Consider the following 25,142-nt stretch of genomic DNA (forward strand, 5'->3'; position numbering starts at 1 on the left):
GGGACTAAGGGAAGTAGGGCGCAGGCAGAGCAGGTCCAGCAGATCACAGCAGAGACTGCAGCCCCAGCAGCAGGGGCCCGCTTTCCCTGGCGGGGACCTTGAGGCCTGCCCTCTGGTCAGGGACTCACTGCTCTGGGTTGGTAGCCTTAGTGAAATGGCAGGAAACTGTTCCACAGCTAAGGACCTTGCAGACAAGGCAGGTTTGGGGGTGGGGGTGGGGGCGGGTGTGTAGGAGAGCAAGCCCTGCAGCAGGAGCTGGGGGAGGGGTGTTTGTGCTCTCTACTGGGACAGTCCGCCCCAGGATAGCACACACTCACCCGTCCCGATGAAACTTCTCGGCACCTACACAGGAACTCCTGGATGCCCCAATGAGCCAGGGACTAAGGGAAGTAGGGCGCAGGCAGAGCAGGTCCAGCAGATCACAGCAGACCTGATGAATATCTTGCATATCACCTTAGATCCTTCATCTGGCGATGGATCGAGGTAGAGACATAGACTCAATTTGGAGCAACGGTCTGAGCTCTTAAGGTCCAAATGAGGAACAGAAGAAGGGAGAACATGAGCAAGGAAATCAGGACCACGAGGGATGCACCCACCCACTGTGACAGTGGATCTGATTTATTGGGAGCCCACCAAGGCCAGCTCGTCTGGGACTGAATAAGCATGGGTTGAAACTGGACTCTTTGAGCATGGCAGACAATGAAGGCTGATGAGAAGCCAAGGACAATGGCACTAGGTTTCGTTCCTAATACATGAACTGGCTTTGTGGGAGCTTAGCCTGTTTAGACGCTCACCTTCCTGAACGTAGATAGAAGACCTTCGTCTTCCCGCAGGGCAGAGAATTTGGACTGCTCTTCAGTATCGAGAGGGAGGGGGAATGGTGTGGGGGGGAGGAGAAGAGGAGTGGGGATAGGGGGAGGGGATTGGGGGGAGGGGGCAATATTTGGGAGGAGGGGAGGAAAATGGGAAACGGGGAGCAGGTGGAAATATTAATTTAAAAAGAATAAAAATAAATAAATAAATAAAAAATAAACCATGACTGGGAAAGCTGGAGCTAAAAGATTAATAAGGATCTTCTGCTCTCAAACTTACATAGGTGGTAAGTAAGGAGAACTGAAGAAATGAGCACCTCTGTATCAGTCAGTTCCAAACAAGTCATGCAGACATATTCATGGTTCTAGTTTGCCTGAGTCTCCCATTGTGATGGGAGCTTTTGATACTACAGATTTGAGTTATTCATACTCTTGTAAGCAATCCTGTACCTATATTCCTGTATTAATATCAATAAACTCATTAATTTGAGGGAATAGGAATGACACAGTCTTCCCTGGGAGGCAGAAAAAGAAAAGGGGGAAATGGGGAAATGAGAAGCAATATAAATGGCTATCTTTGAGCTTTCTTTTTATTTTCTGTACTGAGACAAAGGCTTAGGGGGCTTTTTCTTCCACCAGCAGGCTGTCTTCTCCAGTTGTCCAGTTCAAGATATATGTTCACAGTCAGTTCTGAACATGGTCACCTGAAGCTGCAGGTGATCACAGCTCTTGTGAGTGAGCAGTGGCTACGTCATGTTCAAAGACAGCATGTCACAGCAGTCCTCCTCACCCTCAGGCAGGACATTTAGGACCCACTTCCATGACATCCCCTGTGTCTAGGGGGAATGGTTGGTCTACAGGTCCCATGTAGGAATGAGCATTCAGGGGCACTCTAACATTTTGAAATTATGAGGCTGTGCATTTGCTGCTGTACACTACATAAAGAAGAACCTCTGACCAAGCCTGAAAGCTGAAGACATCTATCCATAGAATCGGAAATATTCACAAAGAAGTTACTCTTGTCACACAAAGTAACAACAGTAGCATCATCTTAAAGGAATATATGACTCATCCAGCCACGGTCTTTTGACCATGGACACAGGACCAGGTACTAATTCCTACCTAGAGTGCAAGCCTCACCAGATCAGCAGGAAGTGAAATACACAATAACTCTCATGTCACCATTGCATGAGTGATTTTCTCATATTCTGTATGCACCATTTAAATGATATTTTCTAATGCTGAAATAAAAAGTTTTAATTTCATAAGATCCTATTTATTAATTTTTGGTCTCATGTATTATTGGACAAGAGTCCTATTCAGAAACCCCTTACCTGTGCTTAAGATTCGGAGGATTTTCTCTACTGTGTCTTTGGAATTTGTAGGGTATCAGTTCTCATTTTGACATACATGACACATTTGGTGCAGTTTATATATGGTAGATGATAAAGAGCAGAGTTTTATTTTCTGCATGCTGAAAACAATTTTTCATAATCAGCATATCTGAGACAGTATCTCAATGCCAACAAACATATGAAATACAAACATGTGTGCAAAGTTACCCGAGTTACTCACGAGTACTTTCTGCTTACCAAGTGGACAACGTTGAGGTATCCAGGCATGGAGTAATTTGAGATCAAGCTCTGACCACTCAAGGTAAGTCATGGCAACCACTTGCATTAGGATAAATTTTGAACAGAACGTATAAGCTGGCTCAAATACTCTAGATCTTTTTGTCATTTTCTTGGGTCCCAGACTCATTTCTCACAAAATGAAATAATATTTGAAATGTTCCATAATTCTAGTGTTGAGTTCCTTTTTAATGATTACATTTTTTTCTAACTCTAAATATTTATAAATACTGCAAAGGAAGTGGGAAAAAAGAACACATCCCAGGTACTGTGGATGCTATGATAGTTATGACTGAAAATTTACCATAGACATACCAGCTGCATCACTCCTAGATATGCATACTTATCAAAGTGAGTTCACTATACTGAATCACATATATGTGTATATGAGTTTGTGTGTAATTGATCATTGCACTTCATATAATAGATGATTCAGGGGAAAACCTTAGATAACCACCAATATATAAATATATGGATAAAGAAAAATGTAATATGCATAAATAAGGCAAGATAATCAATCAATGAATAAAATTATAAAAAATTACATAAGTCTCAAGTAAATTGTTGCAACTAGTATCATTAAGTCAAAAATATAGACAACTCTCCAAAATACAAATAACACACCTCTTCTCTCATAAATGGAAACTAGAAAAAATATGAAAGGAGGATGAAAAAAATTGCAGAACTGTGAGGGCAAATATTTTAGATGGAGGGAGGATAACAGGGAAACAAGGGGGTGTATACAAACACATTACATATTTTATATAATTAAAATGTACAGAATAATAAGATTAATTTTGTACTTACGATATTCTACCTCCAACTCTACTATATACCACAATGTCTGTTCTTATTCAAGTTTATGTCTTTTATTCATGCATTGCTATTTTTATACATTAATTTGTATATGCATATGTTCCTAAATACAAGGAGATCAATACATACAATGTTTTCAGGCATGTCCATTGGTTACTGGACAATCAGTTTATGTGTTTCTGGAGAAAACCAACTCTCCCACTCCCTGCTTTCCTAAATGACTAGAGATCTGTGTGTGATGTTGCCTTGTAGCTTTTCCTTGTCCAGTTTTGCATGCCCATTGATATCTTCCTTCTTCTTCACACTGATTTGAGCCACAATTATACAAAGTTTAAAGTAATCTATGTAGTGTGTCATTCTCTGTCCTACCAGCTCATCCAAGGATGTGTCCGTAGACTATCGGAAAAAAATGCAATAAAAATTGGGACAAATGTTTAAATGTTTTGTTGCAAAGACACAAATTAAAAGACTTGAATTTTAAAACAAGCTAATATTTATTTAAGAATCACCAAAATTCGCAGAAAAATAATGTTTATATAAAGTATAATCTCATTACATAAGCAACCATATGCCAAGAATTAAATGTGCATCAAAATCTGAACTAGATTGACATTGGCTGTTTTTGTCACACATTATCTTAACCTACAGTCAAGAAATGTTATTGCTCAGTTTACTTCTACTAGAAATAATTACTTATTTATAGTAATTAATTCTTGAGAAGTATGTTTACAATGATATATATATTCTGTTACAACAAATGTTGGAAGACAATAAAGTTCAAATCTGCATATAATGTTTCTAAATTCCTAAGAACTGCATAGCTGTCTAAGTATTGACTAAGATTTGAAAATTAGTTGAAGGTTGTGTGTCTGTAAAATTAGTTGGCTAATGCATGAAGAGCTATACAATGAATTAATGTGAGGTATACTAAGAAATTTCAAGAAATGTACCCATAACATGCATTTTTATGATGCTTTCTAAGACTTGAATTTGTGTGAAAGGACTTGCCACATTCTTTACATTTGTAAGGTTTGTCACCAGTATGGAGTCTATGATGAGTGTGAAGAGTTGAGACCTGGGTAAAGGACTTGCCACATTCTTGACATCTGTAAGGTTTCTCACCAGTATGGAGTCTGTGATGAGTGTGAAGAGTTGAGACCTGGGTAAAGGACTTGCCACATTCTTTACATCTGTAAGGTTTCTCACCAGTATGAATTCTTCGATGCTTATGAAGAGTTGAGGTCCTGGCAAAAGACTTGCCACATTCTTTACATCTGTAAGGTTTCTCACCAGTATGAATTCTTTGATGGTTATGAAGAACTGAGAACCTGGCGAAAGACTTGCCACATACTTGACATCTGTATGGTTTCTCACTAGTATGAATTCTTTGATGAGATATAAGTGTTGAGACCTGGGTAAAGAATTTGCCACATTCTTGACATCTGTAAGGTTTCTCACCAGTATGAATTCTTTGATGAGATATAAATGTTGAGACCTGGGTAAAGAATTTGCCACATTCTTGACATCTGTAAGGTTTCTCACCAGTATGAATTCTGTGATGAATATGAAGATGTGATACCTGGGTAAAGGATTTGCCACATTCTTGACATCTGTAAGGTTTCTCACCAGTATGGGTTCTGTGATGAATATTAAGATGTGAGACCCGGGTGAAGGACTTGCCACATTCTTGACATCTATAAGGTTTTTCATCACTAGTATGGGTTCTGTGATGTGTCTGAATAGATGAGGCCCAGGTAAAGGACTTGCCACATTCTTGACACCTGTAAGGTTTATCACCAGTATAGATTCTCTGGTGAGATTGAAAGTTTGCCTGGCAGATAAATGACTTGCCACAATCTTTACATTTGCATGCCTTCTCCTTGGAATTAATTCACTAGGATTGACTTTATTATCAGAGATACATTTTTTCTTTTTCTTATACAGAAAATAGATGCTTTCATAAATTATATTCTGACTATGACTTTTTACCCTCAATGCCCTGAGATCATACCCATCTTTATTTATGTTTCAATTTACTCAATTTCAGTCACTTCTTCGAAAGCAAATAGGCATCTAAAAGATAATACTAAAATAATATAATCAGAATCAAAGAAATCAGATAGGATCAGAGAAGAATGGGAAATAAAGAAAAAGCACAGTAAGTATTTGTAGAGAGAAAGACACACATTTGTACCCCCAAAATTGCATAAAACAAAGAAAAACAAAACTCTTGAATGTGTATTTTAATTAAAAAAAGAATAAAAATAAATAAATGATACTGTAAGGTCATAAATAAAAATAAATAAATTCCCAAACTAAACATTATGGGGGGTGGAGAATGTACAAAAATTCCATTGAGTTGTGTTGGTGATATTCTTCAAGTGCTGGTTTGGGGGATTCCTGCAAGTGTTACTTTTATCCCTATTATGATTCTCTTGGAGAAAACTTTTGGGGGGGGGTACTTGTGGTCTGTTGGAAATAGCTTAGGTAAGATTATGTTTAAATGCTCTTTTTTTCAAGTGCATTTTTCTAGATTCTTTTACAAAATGTATATAATAGATGATTGGACATAAGTTAGTATCTACAATTTGATTTTTTAATCAACATATCTGTTTTTTAGCCACACCATTTTTATACAAAACTTAATTATTATTAAAAAAGTAGTATAATTTAAAACTCTGATTGGTATATTGTTCATAGTTTTATTTTTTTTAATGGTTGTTAGCTATTGTGAGGTTTATGCTTATTTATATCCATATGAGACTGAAAACTGTGTTTTTGGGATCTGAGAATTGTGTTAGAATTTTGATAGGATTTTCACTGAATTAGTATATTACTATATCAATTGACCAATCCTTGAGCATGTGTATTTTTCCATCTTCCAATATCTTTTTCAATTCATATCTTCTTAAAGTTTTTATAAAGGTCTTTCACTGTTTTAGTACAAATTACCCAAAACCATTTTTTGAGGTTATTGTGAAAGGTATCATTTCCCTGAATTCTATTTAAGTCTTTTCTCATTTGTATATAGGAGGGCTACTGATTTTTGATAGTTAATTTTGCATTCCTATCCGTGGTGAAAGTGTTTCTCAGTTGGACAAGTTTTTTATAAAGTTTCTTAGAGTCTTTTATACATAAAATCATAGCATCTGCATATAATGTTCTTTTGATTTGTTCCTTTGCTATGAATCACTTCTAGATCTTCTTCATTTGAGTTCTTGTTCAAGCTAATGTTTCAAGGACTGTATTGAATACATATAGAGAGATTGAGTACACTTACATTGTTCCCTTTTTTAATGGAGGGGCTTTGAATTCTCTCCATTTAGTTTGATGTTAGCTATACACTTTGTGCGAATTGCATTTTTTTAAGTAAAGGTATATTTCTTGTACCCCCTAATATCTCCAAGACTTATATTAAGAAGGGGTGTTAATATTGTCAAAGGCTTTTCCACATCTAATAAGATGAACTTCTGGAATTCGACTTTAAGTTTGTACAAGTGGTAGATTACATGTATTGATTTTGAATTTTTCATCTCTCCCTACATGTCCTGACATAAAGCCTATGGTAGATTATCTTTTTGATATGTTCTTGGATATAGGCTGCAAATATTTTATTGAGGACTTTTGTAGATATGTTCATAATGAAATTGGAATATATTTCACTTACATTTTGGGTGTATACATGGTTTAGGTATTAAGGTAACTGTCCTCATGAAAAGAATTTCACAGTGTTCTGCTGTTTTTATTTTGCAGAATAATTTGAGGAGTATTCATGCTAATTCAAGAAGCATTATTAAAAGATAGAAGGTACCACCTACTATATCATTCTGCTTGGTATTAAAATTATCTTTAATGTCCTATTGATTTACCCACAGACTGTTGCATTTCTAAGCCTTCATTCTAAAAATGTCTGGCAGAATTTAACAACTTAAGGTGACTCATCGGTGGACATGGTCCAAACAATAAGAAAATATTTAATTTTAACGAGTATGTTTATAACAGACTCATTCCATGGACTGTTCAGAGCTCATTCAGGACAGAGTGATAGTACATAACAAGGCAGGAAATCATGAATGACTACAAGAAAATAGTGCTTTCTGTATACAACATGACAGTTGCCCATATAAACTCAAGTAATTAGGATAGAATGTATCAGACCTGAGCAATCCCAAGCCAGATTAAAATCCTTGGGAGACAGTAAGAAGGGGCCTGGAGATCCATGTCTTGCTGAGAAGCTATTATTATCATAAAGATGCTTGGAGAAAGGGAATAATGTTGATTTTAAGAATGTGCAATTCCTTATGGTTCAACCATATTGTAGACCATGTAGGCTCAACACCATATTGTAGGCCATGTAGGCTCAACACCCAGAATTTTATGGGAGTTTCAGATTGAACTCTGTGAATGTAAAAAAAGAAGAGGAAGAAGTCAAAGATATCTGGAGGAAGTGGAACTTGGTAAGAGTGGAGAGTTGAATTTGGTGTAATGAGACTGCAAGGTATTCTTAAATCACTAATAAAAGTATTAAAAGTAAAACAAAATTTCCAATACCCGATATAAAAAAGGAAAACAAGTGCATGTACAGCATTTATGTGGAAATTAACATAAATTTTGATATTCAGAGATTAGTAAGTGACATTAAATTAGACCAATAAAATGTATAACCTTAAACAAGTCTTAATTTCGAAAGAATATTTTGCAGAAATGGAAAATGTTACATTTAAGTTCTGTAGTATTTGACACAAAGAATGAAATCTACAATCTTCCAAAATGAATAAAACTCTAAGATTTATATTTCCTGATTTTATGTGAGACTACACAACAGTGAAAACCATGTAATTCTTTCATGAGAGCAGGCAAACAGATATGAACATGTAGGTACAGAGCAATACTCGTTCAAACACTGTGAAACTTTTTAATGCTAATTTTCATTTCAAGGTCTGGTAGAGTTCAAAGACATGGCAACAAATCATTTTACTTCTGCTTTATACTATAATTTAAGTTTATTATTCAAAGTGAATTTTTAGGTCATTTTATGTGACTGAGACTTATAAAGTAATTTGGAATAATGATTTAATGTGAATTTTTACATAATTTTCAGGAGAAATATTTATGTATCTGTTACAGGGATAGGGAGCCTTTTGGTCTGGCTGCATGGATAGCTTACACCCGAAATAATCACACAGAAACTATATTAATTAAAACACTGCTTGGCCATTAGCTTTAGCCTCCTATTGGCTAACTCTCACATTTTTATTTAACCCATTTTTATTGATTTGTGTTCACCATGAGGTCCTGGCTTACCAGCAAAGGTTTAGCATGTCTGACCTACGTCTCCATGGCTGCTCTCTCACTCTGACTCTGCTTTTCTCCTCCCATAGCTCAGTTCTGTCTTTTCCACCTACCTAAGTTCGGCCCTATCAGGCCAAGCAGTTTCTTTATTTATTAACCAATGGAAATAATTCATAAACAAAAGGACCTCCTACACCATGCATCCCACTTCAGGGCAGAATTTCTCCATGCCCTAGGTTTCCCACATGTGCAAATGCTTCATTCTGGCTTACCTTGTTCATTGCTTTCTGTCTCTCCTATGTTCACATTCCAGGCTTCTTTGCTTTGTTCAAGAAAACTGATCAGGTCTGGTTTTGACACTAAAAGACCTGCATATTGGAAGAGACCTATCACCATAACTTGTGATAACAATAAAACACACGGATTTCTCATAAACCACCATTCTGATTATATAAGATGGCCTATACTTTAAAATTCCAAATATGATTTTCTTATTGCTATCTCCAAATATTTTAACACACTCAAAAGCATTTTTGCTAATATTTTATACCTTGAGTTTCTCTGTAAATTACTATTGGGTCAAATGCAAACACATTGTGAATCATTAAGATGCAAATCAATATATAATTTATGATGTGTCTGAAATGTAAAATGTATTATAAAAGTTTGAACAATGAATGTCATCTCCAGGAGTCAGGACTATACTGACAAGATGAAGTTACCCAAAACATTATGTTCTACATAATGAAATCCAAGATTTTTATTAAATGGCAAATGAAAGTGGGGCAGACAATTCAGACATAGATGTAAAACATACTTGTAGGAAATGATGATAAAGAAGGAATCAGGAAAGAAAAAAGTCTCACCCACAGAGACCATATTATTGTAGTTCTCCAACATGACTTCTCTGTACAAAGCCCTTTGTGTAAGTTCGAGGCAGTCCCACTCATCTGGAGAGAAATCAATTGCCACATCCTGGAATGTCAAGATTCCCTGTCATGAAAGAAAAGATTTATCAAGTACCCACATAAAAATTTCTTTACTTAGACTAAGGATACAGGAGTTCATTACAAAACTTGATGTGTTTTTGCTTATCATTATTCTAAAAGACATACTCCAACAAACAGTCTATAATAAAATCTGTGTGCTGGAAATATTAAACCAAGTAGGACAAGTTAATCTGCAGATATATGGGCTAAAATGGGGAATGTGAATGGGAGCCAGATTATCTTCATGTGAAGTTCCAGACTTCACCTGTGCCATTAATTATCTATCCTCATGGCAAATTTTTCTTTAGAAACCACAGGTTGAAGAAACATGAGCTGTAAAGTTGCAACCATGCAGGCATACACTGTTGTCAAATAAAATTATGTCAACCATAAGATGAGTAGTAAAGGCAGAATTTCCATATCCATGAAAGAAGCAGAAATTCTTACTGCATATGATTCTAATGACATCAATAGTGGGGGACTTAGCACCCCACATTCCCCAATGGACAGGTAAAGCAGACAAATCCTAAAAGAGAAATAAGAAGACTAACAGATAAATGAATCAAATGTAATTTACAGAAACTACAGATCATTTCACCCAAACACAAAAGAACATACCTTCTTCTCAACACCTCACAGAACCTTCTCTAAAATTGGTAACATACTTGGTAGAAAAGCAAATTTCAACAGATACAAAAAAAAATGGAGTAACCCCTTGGATCTTATTGGGCCACTGTGTTTAACATAAGTATTCAAAAGTAACACTAATTTCTGAAAACCCACTAACACATGGAAAATAAACAGTGCTCTACTGAACCACCCCTGGGACTCAGGAATCTAAAAGAAAGAAATCAAACACTTCCTAGAATTCAACAAAAATGAAGGCATAGTATACCAAAACCTATGGGACACTATGAAAGCAGTGCTAAAAGGATAGTTCATAGCATTAAGTGCCCACATAAAGAATGTGAAGAAAGCTCACACTAGTGACCTAACAGCATACCTGAAAGCTCTATACCAAAAAGAAGCAGACTCATGCAGAAGGAGTGAAAGACAGAAAATAATCAAAATGAGGGCTTAAATCAACAAAATAGAAACAAAGAAACAATACTAAGAATCAATGAAACAAAGAGTTGGTTCTTTGAGAAAATCAACAATAAAAACAAACCCTTATCCAAACTAATCAAAAGGCAGAGATAGAATATCCAAATTAACAATGTAAGAAATGAAAAGGAGGATATAACAACAGAGAGTGAGGAAATTCAGAGAATCATTAGGTCATACTATAAAAGCCTGTACTCCACAAAATTGGAAAATGTAAAAGAAATGGACAAATTTATAGATAGATACTATATACCAAAATTAAATCAAGACCTGGTTGACAATTTTAAATAGAAATATAAACTGCAAGGAAATAAAAGGTGTTATCACAAGACTCTTAACCAAAAAAGCCCAGAGCTGAATGGTTTCTGTGCAGAATTCTACAAGAACTTCAAAGAAGAGATAATAGCTATACTCCTCTACATAATAGAAACAACATAGTAGAAACAGAAGGAACATCATCAAATTCTTTTTCTGAGGCTCCAGTTACCCTGATACCAAAACCATACAAAGACACAACCAAGAAAGAGAATTACAGGCCAGTGCCACCCATGAACATTGATTCAAAAATACTCAATAAATTACTTGCACACCTTTAATTCCAGCACTTTGGAGGCAGAGGCAGGCAGATCTCTCTGAGTTCAAGGCCAGCCTAGTCTACAAGAACTAGTTCTAGGAAAAACTTCAAAGCTATAGAGAGACCATGTCTCAAAAAAACAAACAAAAAACAAAAGCAAAAAAAAAAAAACTGGCAAACCAGCACATCAGAAAAATCATCCACCATGATCAAGTAAGTTTCATCGCATGATACAGGGATTGTTCGATGTAGAAAAATCTATCAATGCAACCCAACACAAAATAAACTGAAAGAGCTCTTTGGGCACATAACACCATCCAGCTCAGTCTGTCTGGCGCTGGGGGCAAATCCTCAGGGCAAGTAGGCAGACGAGACTTCCTTTGTCTCTCCAGCCAGCCTGCATCAAGCAAGCTTGCATCCAGAACCCCTTCTTCCTTCTGCCCCCTTTCCTCTTTGGGCACATAACACCATCCAGCTCAGTCTGTCTGGCGCTGGGGGCAAATCCTCAGGGCAAGTAGGCAGACGAGACTTCCTTTGTCTCTCCAGCCAGCCTGCATCAAGCAAGGTAAGGCCTTTGTTTACAAACTACCCAACCTGCAGGGAGATCTCATCTAGGCACCAGGAGAGACAGCAGCGGGGTGAGTTTGTGACCTGACTGGCGGCAGCAGAAGCAGCCCTGGACAGGGAACTCTGAAGTTCCTCATCCCCCACCCAATACGCCCTGGGCTCCCTGCAGGGGCTCTACACCCTGCATACTGCCTCTCTCTTCTTGTCCCACCCAACTTGCATCCAGAACCCTTCTTCCTTCTGCCCCCTTTCCTCTTTGGGCACATAACACCATCCAGCTCAGTCTGTCTGGCGCTGGGGGCAAATCCTCAGGGCAAGTAGGCAGACGAGACTTCCTTTGTCTCTCCAGCCTGCCTGCATCAAGCAAGGTAAGGCCTTTGTTTACAAACTACCCAACCTGCAGGGAGATCTCATCTAGGCACCAGGAGAGACAGCAGCGGGGTGAGTTTGTGACCTGACTGGCTGCGGCGGAAGCAGCCCTGGACAGGGAACTCTGAAGTTCCTCATCCCCCACCCTATACTCCCTTGCCTCCCTGCAGGGGCTCTACACCCTGCATACTGCCTCTCTCTTCTTGTCCCACCCAGCTTGCATCCAGAACCCTTCTTCCTTCTGCCCCCTTTCCTCTTTGGGTACATAACACCATCCAGCTCAGTCTGTCTGGCGCTGGGGGCAAATCCTCAGGACAAGTAGGCAGGCGAGACTTCCTTTGGTTCACTGGCCTGCCTGCACCAAACAAGGTAAGGCCTTTGTTTACGAACTACCCAACCTACACGGAGATCTGATCTTGGCACCAGGAGAGCCATCAGTAGTAGAGCTAATCTGAGTACCAGGATTGCCGTCTTTGGGCACGGAGATCTGATATTGGTACCAGGAGAGACATCACTGGAGCACCAGGAGAGCTATCACTGCAAGGTGCCATCACTGGGAAAGTACATCAGTAGGCAAGGAGACCTGATCCGGTAAAAGAAGATCCATAGGGGAGCATTCGGAGAAAGAGATGGGCAGGCGCCAATGCAAGAATTCACCCAACAATCTGAAAAACTATATGAAACCACCAGAACCCAGCGACCTCACAACAGGAGGACATGAACACCTTAATCATGAAGAAGTAGATAAAATTGACTTTATGAAAGTGATTGACACCCTTAAACAGCATGTAAAAAATGCCCTTATAGAAATGGATGAGAAGTATAACAGAAAGTTTGAAGAATTGAGTAAATCAGTGAATGATACCCTAGGAAACCAAGGAAAAACAATCAAACAAATAATGGAAACAGTTCAAGACTTAAAAACTGAAATGGAGGCAAAGAAGAAAACACAAACAGAAGGCCAGCTGGACAGGGAAAATCTAGGTAAACGAATAGAGACTACAGAAACAAGCATAACAAACAGAATACAAGAGATAGAAGAAAGAATCTCAGATTCTGAAGATACCATAGAGAAAATAAACACGCTGATCAAAGAAAACAGCAAGGCCAACAAATTCTCATCACAAAACATTCAGGAAATATGGGACACAATAAAAAGACCAAACCTAAGAATAATAGGAATAGAAGAAGGAGAAGAAGCGCAGCTCAACGGTCCAGAAAATATATTTAATAAAATTATAGAAGAAAACTTTCCCAACCTAAAGAAAGATATACCTATGAAGGTTCAAGAAGCATACAGAACACCGAATAGGCTGGATCAAAAAAAAAACATCCTCTCGCCATATAATAATCAAAACACAAAGCATACAGAATAAAGAAAGAATACTAAGAGCAGCAAAGGAAAAAGGCCAAGTTACTTATAAAGGTAAACCTATCAGACTTACACCTGACTTCTCTATGGAAACCATGAAAGCCAGAAGGTCCTGGATAGATGTACTGCAGAAACTAAGAGACCATGGATGCAAGCCCAGACTACTATACCCAGCCAAGCTTTCATTCACTATAAATGGAGAAAACAAAATTTTCCAGGAGAAAAACAAATTTAAACAATACGTAGCCACAAATCCAGCCTTACAGAAAGTAATAGAAGGAAAATCACTAATCAAGGAGTCCAACAATGACCACAGTAACTCAGACATCTAGAAACCCTTTACCAGCACATCTCAAAGAAGGGAAACACACAAAATCTACTACTAAAAAAAATGACCGGAGTTAACAACCACTGGTCATTAATATCACTTAATGTCAATGGACTCAACTCACCTATAAAAAGGCACAGACTAAGAGATTGGATACGAAAACAGGATCCAACATTCTGCTGTTTACAAGAAACACACCTCAACCACAAAGACAGGCACCTACTCAGAGTAAAGGGCTGGGATAAGGCTTATCAAGTAAATGGACCTAGGAAACAAGCAGGTGTGGCCATACTAATTTCTAACAAAGTTGACTTCAAACTTAAATCAATCAGAAGAGATGGAGAGGGACATTTTCTACTCATAACAGGAACAATTCATCAGGATGAAATCTCAATCCTGAATATCTATGCCCCTAATATAAAAGCACCCACGTACGTAAAAGAAACATTGTTAAAACTCAAGGCAGCCATCAAACCGCACACATTAATAGTAGGAGACTTTAATACTCCTCTCTCACCAATGGACAGGTCAATCAGACAGAAACCTAACAGAGAAATAAGAGAATTAATGGAGGTAATGAATCAAATGGACTTAACAGACATCTATAGAATATTCCACCCAAATAGGAAAGAATATACCTTCTTCTCTGCAGCTCATGGAACCTTCTCAAAAATCGACCACATACTCGGTAACAAAGCAAACATCCACAGTTACAAAAAAATATTAATAACCACCTGTATCTTATCAGATCACCATGGATTAAAGCTAGAATTCAGCAACAATGCTACCCCCAGAAAGCCTACAAACTCATGGAAACTGAATAGTCAACTACTGAACCATACCTGGATTAAGGAAGAAATAAAGAAAGAAATTAAAGTCTTCCTTGAAGACAATGAAAATAAAGAAACAACATACTCAAACCTATGGGACACTATGAAAGCAGTCCTGAGAGGAAAGTTCATAGCACTAACTGCCCACTTAAAGAAAACAGAGAAAGCACACATTGGAGACTTAACAGCCCACCTGAAAGCTCTAGAAAAAAAAGAAGCAGACTCACCTAGAAGGGGTAGAAGACTGGAAATAATCAAACTGAGGGCTGAAATCAACAAAATAGAGACACAGAAAACAATTGAAAGAATCAATGAAACAAAAAGCTGGTTCCTGGAGAAAATCAACAAGATTGATAAACCCCTATCCAAACTAATCAAACGGCAGAGAGAGAATTTGCAAATTAATAAGATCAGAAATGAAAAGGGAGACATAACCACAGACACAGAGGAAATTCAGAGAATCATTAGATCTTACTACAAAAGCCTGTATGCCACAAAACTGGAAAATGTAAAAGAAATGGACGCTTTTTTAGATAAATACCATATACCAAAGTTAAACCAGGACCAGGTGAACAACCTAAATAGACCTGTTAGTCGTGAAGAATTAGAATCTGTTATCAAAAACCTCCCTTCCAAAAAAAGTCCAGGACCAGATGGTTTCAATGCGGAATTCTACCAGAACTTCCAAGAAGACCTAATACCTATACTCCTTAAGGTATTTCACAATATAGAAACAGAAGAGTCATTGCCAAATTCCTTTTATGAAGCTACAGTAACTCTGATACGAAAACCACACAAAGACCCAACCAAGAAAGAAAATTACAGGCCAATCTCACTCATGAACATCGATGCAAAAATCCTCAACAAAATTCTGGCAAACCGAATCCAAGAACACATTAGAAAAATTATCCATTATGATCAAGTAGGCTTCATACCAGAGATGCAGGGCTGGTTTAACATACGCAAGTCTATCAATGTAATCCATCATATAAATAAACTGAAAGAAAAAAACCATATGATCGTTTCATTAGACGCTGAAAAAGCATTTGACAAAATTCAACATCCCTTTATGATAAAAGTCTTGGAAAGATTAGGGCTACAAAGGTCATACCTAAATTTAATTAAAGCTATATACAGCAAGCCGACAGCTAATATCAAATTAAATGGAGAGAAACTTAAAGCCATCCCACTAAAATCAGGAACACGCCAAGGCTGTCCACTCTCTCCATACCTCTTCAATATAGTTCTCGAAGTTTTAGCAATAGCAATAAGACAACATAAGGGGATAAAGGGGATTCAAATTGGAAAGGAAGAAGTTAAACTTGCATTATTTGCTGATGATATGATAGTGTACATGAGCGACCCCAAAAACTCCACCAAAGAACTCCTACAGCTGATAAACGCCTTTAGTAATGTGGCAGGATACAAGATCAACTCCAAAAAATCAGTCGCCCTCTTATACACAAAGGATATGGAAGCAGAGAGGGAAATAAGAGAATCATCACCTTTCACGATAGCCACAAAAAGCATAAACTATCTTGGGGTAACTCTAACCAAGGAAGTGAAAGATCTATTTGACAAGAACTTTAAGGCATTGAAGAAAGAAATTGAAGAGGATACCAGAAAATGGAAGTATCTCCCTTGCTCTTGGATTGGGAGGATCAACATAGTAAAAATGGCAATTCTACCAAGGGCAATCTATAGATTCAATGCAATCCCCATTAAAATCCCATCAAAATTCTTCACAGATCTTGAAAGGACAATAATCAACTTTATATGGAGAAACAAAAAACCCAGGATAGCCAAAACAATCTTATACAATAAAGGAACTTCTGGAGGCATTACCATCCCTGACTTCAAACTCTATTACAGAGCTACAGTAATGAAAACAGCGTGGTACTGGCATAAAAACAGAGCAGTCGACCAATGGAATCGTATAGAAGACCCGGATTTTAACCCACAAACCTATGAACAACTAATTTTCGATAAAGGAGCTAAAAGTATACAATGAAAGAAAGAAAGCATCTTCAACAAATGGTGCTGGCACAATTGGATGTCAACCTGTAGAAGAATGAAAATGACCCATATCTATCACCATGCACAAAACTCAAGTCCAAATGCATCAAAGACCTCAATATCAATCTGAACACACTGAACCTGATAGAATAGAAAATGGGAAGTACCCTACAACATATGGGCACAGGAGATCGCTTCCTATGTATAACCCCAGCAGCACAGACATTAAGGGCAACATTGAATAAATGGGACCTCCTGAAACTGAGAAGCTTCTGTAAAGCAAAGGACACTGTCATTAAGACAAAAAGGCAGCCTACTGACTGGGAGAATATCTTCACCAACCCCGCTACAGACAAAGGTCTGATCTCCAAAATATATAAAGAACTCAAGAAACTAGACTTTAAAAGGATAATTAACCCAATTAAAAAATGGGGCACTGAACTGAACAGAGAATTCTCATCAGAAGAAGTTAAAATGGCCAAAAGATACTTAAGGTCATGCTCAACCTCCTTAGCGATCAGAGAAATGCAAATCAAAACAACTTTGAGATATCATCTTACACCTGTCAGAATGGCTAAAATCAAAAACACCAAGGATAGCCTTTGCTGGAGAGGTTGTGGAGAAAGGGGTACCCTCATCCATTGCTGGTGGGACTGCAAACTTGTGCAACCACTTTGGAAATCAGTGTGGCGGTTTCTCAGAAAAATTGGGATCAACCTACCCCTGGACCCAGCAATAGCACTCTTGGGAATATACCCAAGAGATGCCCTAGCATATGACAAAAGCATTTGTCCAACTATGTTCATAGCAGCATTATTTGTAATAGCCAGAACCTGGAAGCAACCTAGATGCCCTTCAATAGAAGAATGGATGAAGAAAGTGTGGAATATATATACATTAGAGTACTACTCTGCGGTAAAAAACAATGACTTCTCGAATTTTGCATGCAAATGGATGGAAATAGAAAATACGATCCTGAGTGAGGTAACCCAGACCCAAAAAGAAGAACATGGGATGTACTCACTCATAATTGGTTTCTAGCCATGGATAGGGGCCACTGGGTCTATAATTTGTGATCCTAAAGAAGCTAAACAAGAGGGTAAACCCAAGGAAAAACATATAGATATCCTCCCAGCTATGGGAATTAGACAAGATTGATGGGCAAAAAATGGGAATCTTGGGGGGTGGGGTGGGATGGGGATGAGGGGAGATGGGGAGAGAAAAGTGTGAAGGAGAGGATGAGGGGAACTGGGGGAATCGGGGTGATTGGGGGTAAAGGAAGGTTGGATGGGGGAGCAGGGAAACTCATACCTTAGTTAAGGGAGCCACCTAAGGGTTGGCAAGAGACTTGAACCTGGAATGGCTACCAGAAGCCCAGGGCAATGTCCCCAGTTAGTTCATTGGGGCACCTGAGGATAGGGAACCTGAAATGAACCTATCCTATAATCATACTGATGAATATCTTGCATATCGCCATAGAACCTTCATCTAGCGATGGATGGAGATAGAGACAGAGACCCACACTGGAGCACCGGACTGAGCTCCCAAGGTTATAATGAGGAGCAGAAGGAGAGAGAACATGAACAAGGAAGTCAGGACCATGAGGGGTGCACCCAACCACTGAGACAGGGGGGCCGATCTATTGGGAGCTCACCAAGGCCAGCTGGACTGCTACTGAAAAAAACATGGGATAAACTGGACTCTCTTAATGTGGTGGACAATGAGAGCTGACGAGAGGCCAAGGAGAATGGCACAGGAACTTTCATCTGGCGATGGATCGAGAGAGAGACAAAGACCCAATTTGGAGCAACCGTCTGAGCTCTTAAGGTCCAAATGAGGAGCAGAAGGAGCGAGAACATGAGCAAGGAAATCAGGACCACGAGGCGTGCACCTACCCACTGTGACAGTGGAACTGATCTATTGGGAGCTCTCCAAGGCCAGCTGGACTGGGACTGAATAAGCATGGGTTGAAACTGGACTCTCTGAACAAGGCGGACAATGAAGGCTGATGAGAAGCCAAGGACAATGGCACTAGGTTTCGATCCTAATACATGAACTGGCTTTGCGGGAGCGTAGCCTGTTTGGATGCTCACCTTCCTGCACCTAGATAGAAGTGGGAGGACCTTGGTCTTCCTGTAGAGCAGGGAATTTGGACTGCTCTTCAGTATCGAGAGGGAGGGGGAGTGGACTAGGGGGAGGAGAAGTGGAGTGGGGATGGGGGAGGGGAGCGGGGGGAGGGGGCAATATGTGGGAGGAGGGGGAGGGAAATGGGAAACGGGGAGCAGTTGGAAATTTTAAGTAAAAAAGAATAAAAAAAAATATTCAATAATAAATGTTGCACATAGAAAAAAAAAGGCACAGACTAAGAGATTGGATACGAAAACAGGATCCAACATTCTGCTGTTTACAAGAAACACACCTCAACCACAAAGACAGGCACCTACTCAGAGTAAAGGGCTGGACTCTCTGAACAAGGCGGACAATGAAGGCTGATGAGAAGCCAAGGACAATGGCACTAGGTTTCAATCCTAATACATGAACTGGCTTTGTGGGAGCGTAGCCTGTTTGGATGCTCACCTTCCTGGACCTAGATAGAAGTGGGAGGACCTTGGTCTTCCTGTAGAGCAGGGAATTTGGACTGCTCTTCAGTATCGAGAGGGAGGGGGAGTGGACTGGGAGGAGGTGAAGTGGAGTGGGGATAGGGGGAGGGGAGCGGGGGGAGGGGGCAATATGTGGGAGGAGGGGGAGGGAAATGGGAAACGGGGAGCAGTTGGAAATTTTAATTAAAAAAGAATAAAAAAAATGAGAAAAAAAAAGATTTATTTGAAAAAAGTTTCTGTTATATGTGTGTGTGTGTGTGTATGTGTGTGTGTGTGTGTGTGTGTGTGTGTGTGTGATAAGATTATGGAATTTTAGGCCTGACAATTATGTGAAGAACATAAGACAACTTTTTGAGGTGGACTTTTTGCTCGCTTCATATGGTGATCAAAATTCGGTTTCCAGACTTGCACACCACGCACATATCCCACTAAGTCAGCACCCTGATTAACTGACACATTCTACAACAAAAATGTTGCCTTTTATTCAGGTTGTTAACATATTTTCTTTGAAGAATAGAGGAAAAACAATTTAAATAATAAAACCTATTTTTAATTGAAAATGAGAAACTGATATCTCTTTTGTTCTTTTTTTGTAGAATGTGTTATCCTTAGGACTAACCACTTGTTCATAACATTTCCTCAGAAACCCAGTGAATACCATATTTCTCAGTACATAAACTTTGTTGCTGCTGTCTGATGACTTGAGCTTGTCATTGTATATACTGAGTGCAAAAGTGGAGGTAAAAGTGGAGGCCATCAGAGGGAATCTGATCCCCTTTAACTGGAGTAAAAGAGAATTGTGAGCTGTTTTGTGGGTTCTGGGAAACAAAGTCAGGCCCTCTGGATAAGCAACCAGTGTTGTCAGCTGCTGAGCCATCTATTCAGCCTAGTGAACACGTCATTATAGCAGTGAGGTATGAATGGGTGGCCCTGAGTTCATCTTTGCCTCACACCTTATGACCCAAAAGAAATACAAGATGGGCAGCATAAGAAACTAACTTAGAAATATGCACAAAGATGTCTTTGAGCCCAAATCTCCATAAAACAATGGAAGATTAGAAAAGATTTTCAGGAGAGAAACTGAAAATACAAGTGTCTTTAAAGTGAAAGACCATTGATGAAACCACAAAACTGAGTTTAGCCCAAAGTTGGTAAGTAGTCAGCAATGGGAGACCACAAGGACACAGGGCAGGTGGAACCCTGCTGGAGTTTATGCCTCCTGTAAGGAGAGAAAGGGAACTTGCAGGCATGAAGAATAACTTTTCTGAATGTGCTCATAATCTGCTCTCATGATGAGTGTAAAACTTTCAATTAGGAGACTTGAATGGTGGTGACTTCAAATGACGTGAAGATTTTCAAGAAATTCTGGTACTTAAAAAGAAGTCCTAATTCTAGTCACAGGATGGCTCCCATCAAATACTATCCTTCTTCCTTAAGGTCTACAGTCTTCCAACTATTAAAAACAAAGTTTTTCTTTATCATTGAGTCTCTTATAACTCATCAAGTGACTAGCACATAGTTCTGAATTTATTCTAAAGATAGTTAAACCCAGTTTCAATGAGATCAGTGCTATTATAATGAAGTTAACTTAATGTTCTTTTTACTCATCCCATCTTTTTATGCCTGAATAATTAAAGCTGGAGCAATCTAAATCAAACATGGTGGCACAGACATGTAGTCATGGTACTTAGAAAGTGGAGGCAGGAACTTCTGGATTTTTAAGTTATCTGAGATGAGAATGGCGAAAAGGGGGTGAAGGGAGGTCCAGAGTTCCAAGGAAGACTGCGATTGGCTAAGATCAGTGTTCAGAGTGTTCACTGCAGGGCTAGAACTTCAGAGTCATTAATTACACCAGCAAAGGTCTGATGAGGTATTTGCACAAAGGGTTTTCTAATTTTTTTTTAAATTTATTTATTTATTTCTTAAAGATTTCTGCATCTTCCCCGCCACCGCCTCCCATTTCCCTCCCCCTCCCCCAATCAAGTCCCCCTTCCTTGTCAGCCCAAAGAGCAATCAGTGTTCCCTGCCCTGTGGGAAGTCCAAGGGCCACCCACCTCCATCCAGGTCTAGTAATGTGAGCATCCACACTGCCTAGGCTCCCACAAAGTCAGTACGTGCAGTAGGAACAAAAACCCATTGCCAGCTGGGCGATGGTGGCAAACGCCTTTAATCCCAGCACTCGGGAGGCAGAGGCAGGAGGATCTCTGTGAGTTTGAGACCAGCCTGGTCTACAGAGCAAGTTCCAGGACAGGCTCCAAAGCCACAGAGAAACCCTGTCTTGAAAAACCAAAAAAAAAAAAAAAAAAAAAAAAAAAAAAAAAAACATTGCCATTGTTCTTGAGTTCTCAGTAGTCCTCATTGTCCGCTATGTTCAGTGAGACCGGTTTTATCCCATGCTTTTTCAGACCTGGGCCAGCTGGCCTTGGTGAGTTCTTGATAGAACATCCCCATTGTCTCAGTGTGTGGGTGCACCCCTCGCATTCCTGAATTCCTTGCTCGTGCTCTCTCTCCTTTTGCTCCTGATTTGGACCTTGAGATTTCAGTCTGGTGCTCCAATGTGGGTCTCTGTCTCCTTTCATCGCCTGATGAAGGTTAATATTCAGGAGGATGCTTATATGTTTTTCTTTGGGTTCACCTTATTTAGCTTCTCTAGGATCACGAATTATATGCTCAATGTTCTTTATTTATGGCTAGAAATCAAATATGAGTGAGTACATCCCATGTTCCTCTTTTTGGGACTGGCTTACCCCACTCAGGATAGTGTTTTCTATTTCTGTCCATTTGTATGCAAAATTCAAGAAGTCATTGTTTTTTACTGTGGAGAAAGGGGTACACTCATCCATTGCTGTGGGAATGCAAAGTTGTGCAACCACTTTGGAAAGCAGTATGGCGGTTTCTCAGGAAATTCGGGATCAACCTACCCCTGGACCCAGCAATACCACTCTTGGGAATATGCCCAAGAGATGCCCTATCATACAACAAAAGTATATGCTCAACTATATTCATAGCAGCACTGTTTGTAATAGCCAGAACCTGGAAACAACCTAGATGCCCTTCAATGGAAGAATGAATGAAGAAAGTATGGAATATATACATATTAGAGTACTATTCAGGGTTTTCTAATTTTGATAATGATTCCTACCCAAGGAAGCCTAGGTCATGGTGAGGACAGATCATTTCGTTCATTAACAACTAGAGTTTTTATTTAAGTGGGAGAATTTCATTCGGGCAGCGATAAGCTAACTAACTGAATATGCAATGATACACGTTTAGCCCTGGAACTAAGTATACACAACCAACAGAAATGGCCTCAGCAGGTTTTATACACGTATTTGTACACACTTAGTAACACATGCTTAATAAGGAGAAGATTGGAAAGGAATAATTTATGCAAAAGTGAAGAGAGAACAAAGAAGGATGAAAGTGCTATGTTTTAAGTAAAATGTATGAAAATAAATTTTAAATAAAAAAGCATTTGTAGAGACAACTTATCAGCTAAGAGCACTGTCTATTGTTGAAGAGGAAAAGGATCCATTGCAAGAAATAATGATACCTAACCATCTCCTGTACCACCAGTCCCAAGGGTTCTGATGCCCTCTTCTGGCCTCTTAGGTACTGTGCACATAAAATGGCAGGCAAACACCCACATACCAAAAACATAATAAAGCCCTGAGACAGACAGAGGGCAGGTCTAGTTATTCTGAACTCCTTCTGGATCTGCAAGGAAGCAACTGTGATTTTAAAATCTAGCCAGCCCTCTTAGAGGAAAAGGCAGCCTTGTTTTAACATTTGAAGAGCTCAGCAAGTCTGTTCACTTAATAACAGCATTCACAGTGGGGATTGATGACTTTTTTTTTTTTATTTTTCCCTGTTTTTGTGTTATTTCCCATTCATATGTGTGAGGATTGTGGCAATGGTACATCTTTGAAATGTTATACTGCTTCTCTTTGGTGCAGATCATAATGTCTAATCTAAAAGATAGATTTGCTCTGTAAATTTTCATCTTCCTAAATGGCTAGACTTGCAGTCTCCTTCCACTATTTATATTGTTCAATGTATAACTTGGGACATGAACTAAAGAAGAAAAAGGATGACGGCATTTGTGGAATGCGAAGTCTGTTCTAGGCTGGCTCATCTTCTAGCATTAGCCAGAGCTGAATGCATGCTGCTATTAACCAGACTTTTTTGTGCATGCATGCTGCTATTAACCAGACTTTTTTGTCCATCTTCAAAGTGTTTACTATGCTTTATCCCTGGGAAAGCATAATAATTTTAGAACAGGTGCATGTGCAGCCTTTAAGAAAAGTATTTCTGACATATGCTCTCTTATGTTGACTCGGTAGCCTTAATCCCAATCATTTAGTATTCTGGACAATGATTTTCCTGTTCTTTTTAGTAAGCCAAATAAATTCCTACATTAAATGACTGTAACACCACTGTATTTAAAATTACCCATTTGAGTCATGTAGTCAACTGTCCATTGAAGTAACAGGAAAAGGATTTGCATATGGAGCCTGGGTTCTCCTTCAGAGTAGAACAGGAGGAACAGTTTACTGCGTACACCATGTGGTGGTGGGGAATAAGGAAGGCAGTGAGTTTCTGGAGTCACCATTTTGAAAAAAATTACTGATCATAGTAAAAGCAGTAAATAGGGTCTTTTGAGGGTAATAGCCACTCAAATCCCTTTAGGAAACAGCTAAGGCATTACAACTCATGAAGGAAATCTTTAAAAGTAAAAAATGCATCCACTAACTGACAATTTTTCCTAAGCATGTATGTCTCCTTATTGTACTGTCTTTCTTGTTCTCTCATGCTGCAAAGATATTCAGTTGTTATACACTTATAATCCTCAGTTCTCCATCCCTAGAAGAGTCCAGGACTGGAATTCCTTCAGGGCCAAAAAGACAAATAAGGATTTTTACACACAAAACAGTAGCTTCCAGCTTACTTTATGAATCTAGGTGGCTGTGGATAATGAGTGGAGAGGTTTATTAAGGAAGAGATGAAATTAACAGTGAAATCTAGGAGGGGGGCACTTGTATGCTACACTATACCCTTAACTGATTAGATAAGAAGTTAATTGTAGTGATGAGGTAAACAGGCCTGATTTTTGTCCCACCCGGCACCCACATGGCTAGCTTTACACCCGAAATAACAACACACAAATTGTATCCTTTTAAACACTGCTTGGTCCTTTAGCTCCACCCTCCTACTGGCTAATGCTCACATCTGGATTAACCAATTTCTATTAATGTGTGTAGCACCATGAGGTGGTGCCTTACTGGGAAGATTCTAACGTGTGTCCATCTCAGAGAGAAGAGCTATGGCGTCTGCCTCACTGCCTCCTACCCAGCATCCTTTTCTGTTTACTCCGCCTACCTAATTGTCTGTCCTATCAAAGGGCCAAGGCAGTCTCTTTATTAACCAATGAAAATAACACATAGACAGAAAGCATACCTACATCAGGTAATGGGTTTATAATTAATAAAAATTAGGAGCAAGGCAAATCTGCCTTTTACTGAACTGGTTTTCTCCCCGGTAATCATAGGGTATTGGTTAACAAGGCAAACTATGTGACAACCAGGGGAAATATCTGTCCCTTGGTCCAAGAGCACTTTTGCTAAAGATTACCAACCTCTAATGGTTGTTTAGATCAGATGTTTACGGGTTTTTTTTGTTTTTGTTTTTGTTTTTTTTTGCTGTAAGCAGTTGAAACAAAGAGAGGATGTTGGAGCCACAAACACTGCACAGTGAATGAATGTACTGCTGACAGGTCAGTAGACCTTAAGTGGCATTCAGATCCCTGCCTGCTCTGTAAAGATTTCTGTACTGTAACTTACTA

The 25,142-nt window shown here is 39.0% G+C and overlaps 1 protein-coding gene across 1 annotated transcript in view; it reads right to left on the reverse strand.

The window, feature by feature from the left end:
* Positions 1-4,196: 4,196 nt before the first annotated feature.
* The window catches only part of LOC130871005 (zinc finger protein 431-like), a 230,268-nt gene continuing 209,322 nt past the window's right edge, over positions 4,197-25,142 (reverse strand). The window contains exon 6 of the mRNA XM_057764059.1: positions 4,197-5,090. Coding sequence (XP_057620042.1) covers positions 4,197-5,090 — 894 coding nt within the window. The remainder of the gene's footprint in view (positions 5,091-25,142) is intronic.

Source organism: Chionomys nivalis, chromosome 3 (genome assembly GCF_950005125.1).
Source record: "Chionomys nivalis chromosome 3, mChiNiv1.1, whole genome shotgun sequence".
Taxonomy (NCBI): Eukaryota; Metazoa; Chordata; class Mammalia; order Rodentia; family Cricetidae; genus Chionomys; species Chionomys nivalis.